The following is a 2,820-nucleotide window of genomic DNA, read 5'->3' on the forward strand; positions in this document are numbered from 1 at the left end:
CGCACTAAAAACATAGATCAGACTAGCCTGGTAACATAATATTTAACAATTATATATATTTAATCCCCGAAAATACCTTTTTCTAATCGTGAGGCGAAAATCCCAGCAGTAGTGTTGACGTGCGCGCAAAACGAAAACGCTGCACATAACCCAAAAGTACTCCTCGGGGAACAATTGGTGAAAAACTGCGAAAAGGTTTATTACCGTATATACTCTGGTTGTATTGATTCACGTTGATGGTGCATATACGGAACATGCGAGTAACAAGATTATTATGTGAGTAACGATTCGGTACTTCGAGTCAGGGGTTTGCTACAGCTCTACACCATGATACATATATACAAGTTGCGTTCCAGCAGCAGTCCGAACAGCAGGTTTTGCAGGACTTTACAGCATTTACAGGAACAGCGAAAACACAATAATAAACCTAATGTAAGGTGTCGTGCGGGAACAGATCCTGAAAAATCCCTTAAATTCCTGCTGTTCGTACTGCTGCTGGAACGCAACTACATTTTCTCTATAGCCCACGACAGCCCATTTATAAAGCACACCATAATCGACTCATAAAATGAAAGGCATTATTCAGTACATCATATTTAGAAATTTAATATGTAATCCTGATTAAATATATTTTATCGAGTTAATTTAGCCATGCTTTCAAGAAGCGTTTTTCGTAAGAGTCAAAATCTCTGAAGTGTGCAGTTTTTTTTTGACGGCCGACCTTTCTTTGGTATTAAGTTTTCTGTTTTACTTTCCCGCGATTGGTAAATCCGATGATGCTCAACACTTACGTCATATTTTTTCAAAATTTGTATTTATAGTGCGATTTTTTTTTTTTAATCATCAATTTCTTAGAACTAGGGCTTGTTCGAGTTGCAATCATAACCGCAGTTTTGTGCGAATTATTAAAGTAGCACGTTTGATGTGAATTTCTAGCAACTTTTTATCAATAGTTGCGTTCCAGATGCTTCACGATTTGCAGGTTTTTACAGGAAGTCGTTCAAGGTGACCACCTCCCATAAGGTTTATTGATGGGGAAACAGCTGTTCCTGCAAATCGTGAATTTCGTGAATATCGTGAAGCATCTGGAACGCAACTAATTCGAAAGTTTCCGCCTTTATTACGTGCCTCGAATAGACCCCTAGTTTGCATCATAGTGAATGGTTTGAATTACATTTATTTTCTGGCGATTGGTAATGCCCGATTTTTATTTTTAATATTGCGATAATTTGTTCTTATTCGAAAGAAGTTAATATGTTACTATAGCTTCGAAAATAATTCGAACTTCGAAATATGGTCAAAGTTTAATATTTTATTTATCGTTCATATAGTGTGCCAGGCAAGGCGCATTTAACAAAGTGGAGTTACCCGTGTACATATAAGCATCTAAGGCATTTACAGTGGCAGTAGGCATCGTTGTTGTGGCATTTACAGGGGCAGTTGGCGCCATCGTTGTGGCAATTACAGGGGCGAATTCGCTACTGGCGAGGTTGACGCTAGCAGAGACGCCGATTGAGGCGGCAGCGTTCGGGTTGGCATTGACATGTATAGGATTTGAAGTAAAATCGCTTACCTGGTGAGTCTGGTCGAATATACTTGCTTGCAGGCCGCTGGCTGGTGGAGCGCTAGATGGCTTCGCTGTGTACGAAGGCACGTTGAACTGTTGAATGCTATGTTGCGGATCTCTGTGTGGCGAAGCGCTAGTCAATGGAGCGCTATACGCTGGCGCAGGAGGTGGCATAACGCTGGATGTAAGGGCGCTAGCTGGCGAGACGCTAAATGCTGAGGCATTAATTGGCGGAGCGCTGGACGGTGGAGTGCCCGGCCCACTAAGTTTCATGGCACTGGGCGGCGGAGCGCTAGGCTCCGGGGCGATGAATGTGGAACCACTGGACGGCGGAGCGCTAGAATGCGGAGCGATGAATGTCGAAGCGCTAGACTGCGAGGTGCTGAATGTCGAGGCATTGGTTGGCGGACCACTGGACGGCTGAGTGCCCGGCCCACTAAGTTTCATGGCACTGGGCGATGGAGCGCTATGGTGTTCGGCAGCTTTAGCGGACGTGGCGGCAATCTTCGCTAAGCTGCCTGGCGATTGAATGGCAGGCACTAGGCCTTCTGGCTGATTGCGCTTACTCCGACGTACAGGCGAACGCTCCATTCCAAAGTCCTTATAATTTGATGATCAAACGGCAAATTTGTGTGCTATGACAAATGTAATCCCTCGCTTCAAATACTGCCAGTTAAAATTGGCACAAAGTCGGCAGTCGCTTTCTTGTGAAATTGCGAATGACTAAATGGCGGCAAATTAGCACACTCGTTGACGAAATGGCGGCAAATTAGCGTGTATACTTCGGCGACGAACAAGTAGAATGGAAAATAAAGCGTATCACGACACCGAGATTTTGGTTTAACATGCGCACTTGCGCAAGTTTATTTTCCAGTGTTCTACCCTCGGTTTGCTCGCGTGATGGATGACAATTTGTGCCGTTGCCCGAATTTATATGGCAATTCAATTAGCGGGATCGCGAAACAGAGCAAAGCGAAAGTAGAACACAGGGTTGTAAATTTATTTAGCAAATCCAAAACTTAAGCTATTACAAGACCGACTGAATGACTATTACAAACGACAGACTGAATGACTATTACAAAGGACTGACTGAGTAAAAATAACAAATGATTGGACATACTTAACACAATAAGAATCATACTAATTTCTCACAGATATACTTAGGGCCACTGTCGGAAAATTCAGCCTCCACGACGAAACGTCCGATAACGGACTGAGGCTGATCGACTTCGCCGGGGCCCGAAATATGGTAA

The 2,820-nt window shown here is 43.6% G+C and overlaps 1 protein-coding gene across 1 annotated transcript; it reads right to left on the minus strand.

Annotated features, from left to right (window-relative positions):
• Positions 1-1,312: 1,312 nt before the first annotated feature.
• On the minus strand, positions 1,313-2,158 carry LOC108354896 (vegetative cell wall protein gp1-like). The gene has a single exon (XM_017606073.1). It carries the CDS (start codon positions 2,156-2,158, stop codon positions 1,313-1,315), a length of 846 nt encoding a protein of 281 aa, XP_017461562.1.
• Between the last annotated feature and the right edge of the window lie 662 nt (positions 2,159-2,820).

This window comes from Rhagoletis zephyria, unplaced genomic scaffold, assembly GCF_001687245.7.
Source record: "Rhagoletis zephyria isolate East Lansing unplaced genomic scaffold, Rhagoletis_zephyria_1.1 Rzeph_scaffold_40298, whole genome shotgun sequence".
Lineage (NCBI taxonomy): Eukaryota > Metazoa > Arthropoda > Insecta > Diptera > Tephritidae > Rhagoletis > Rhagoletis zephyria.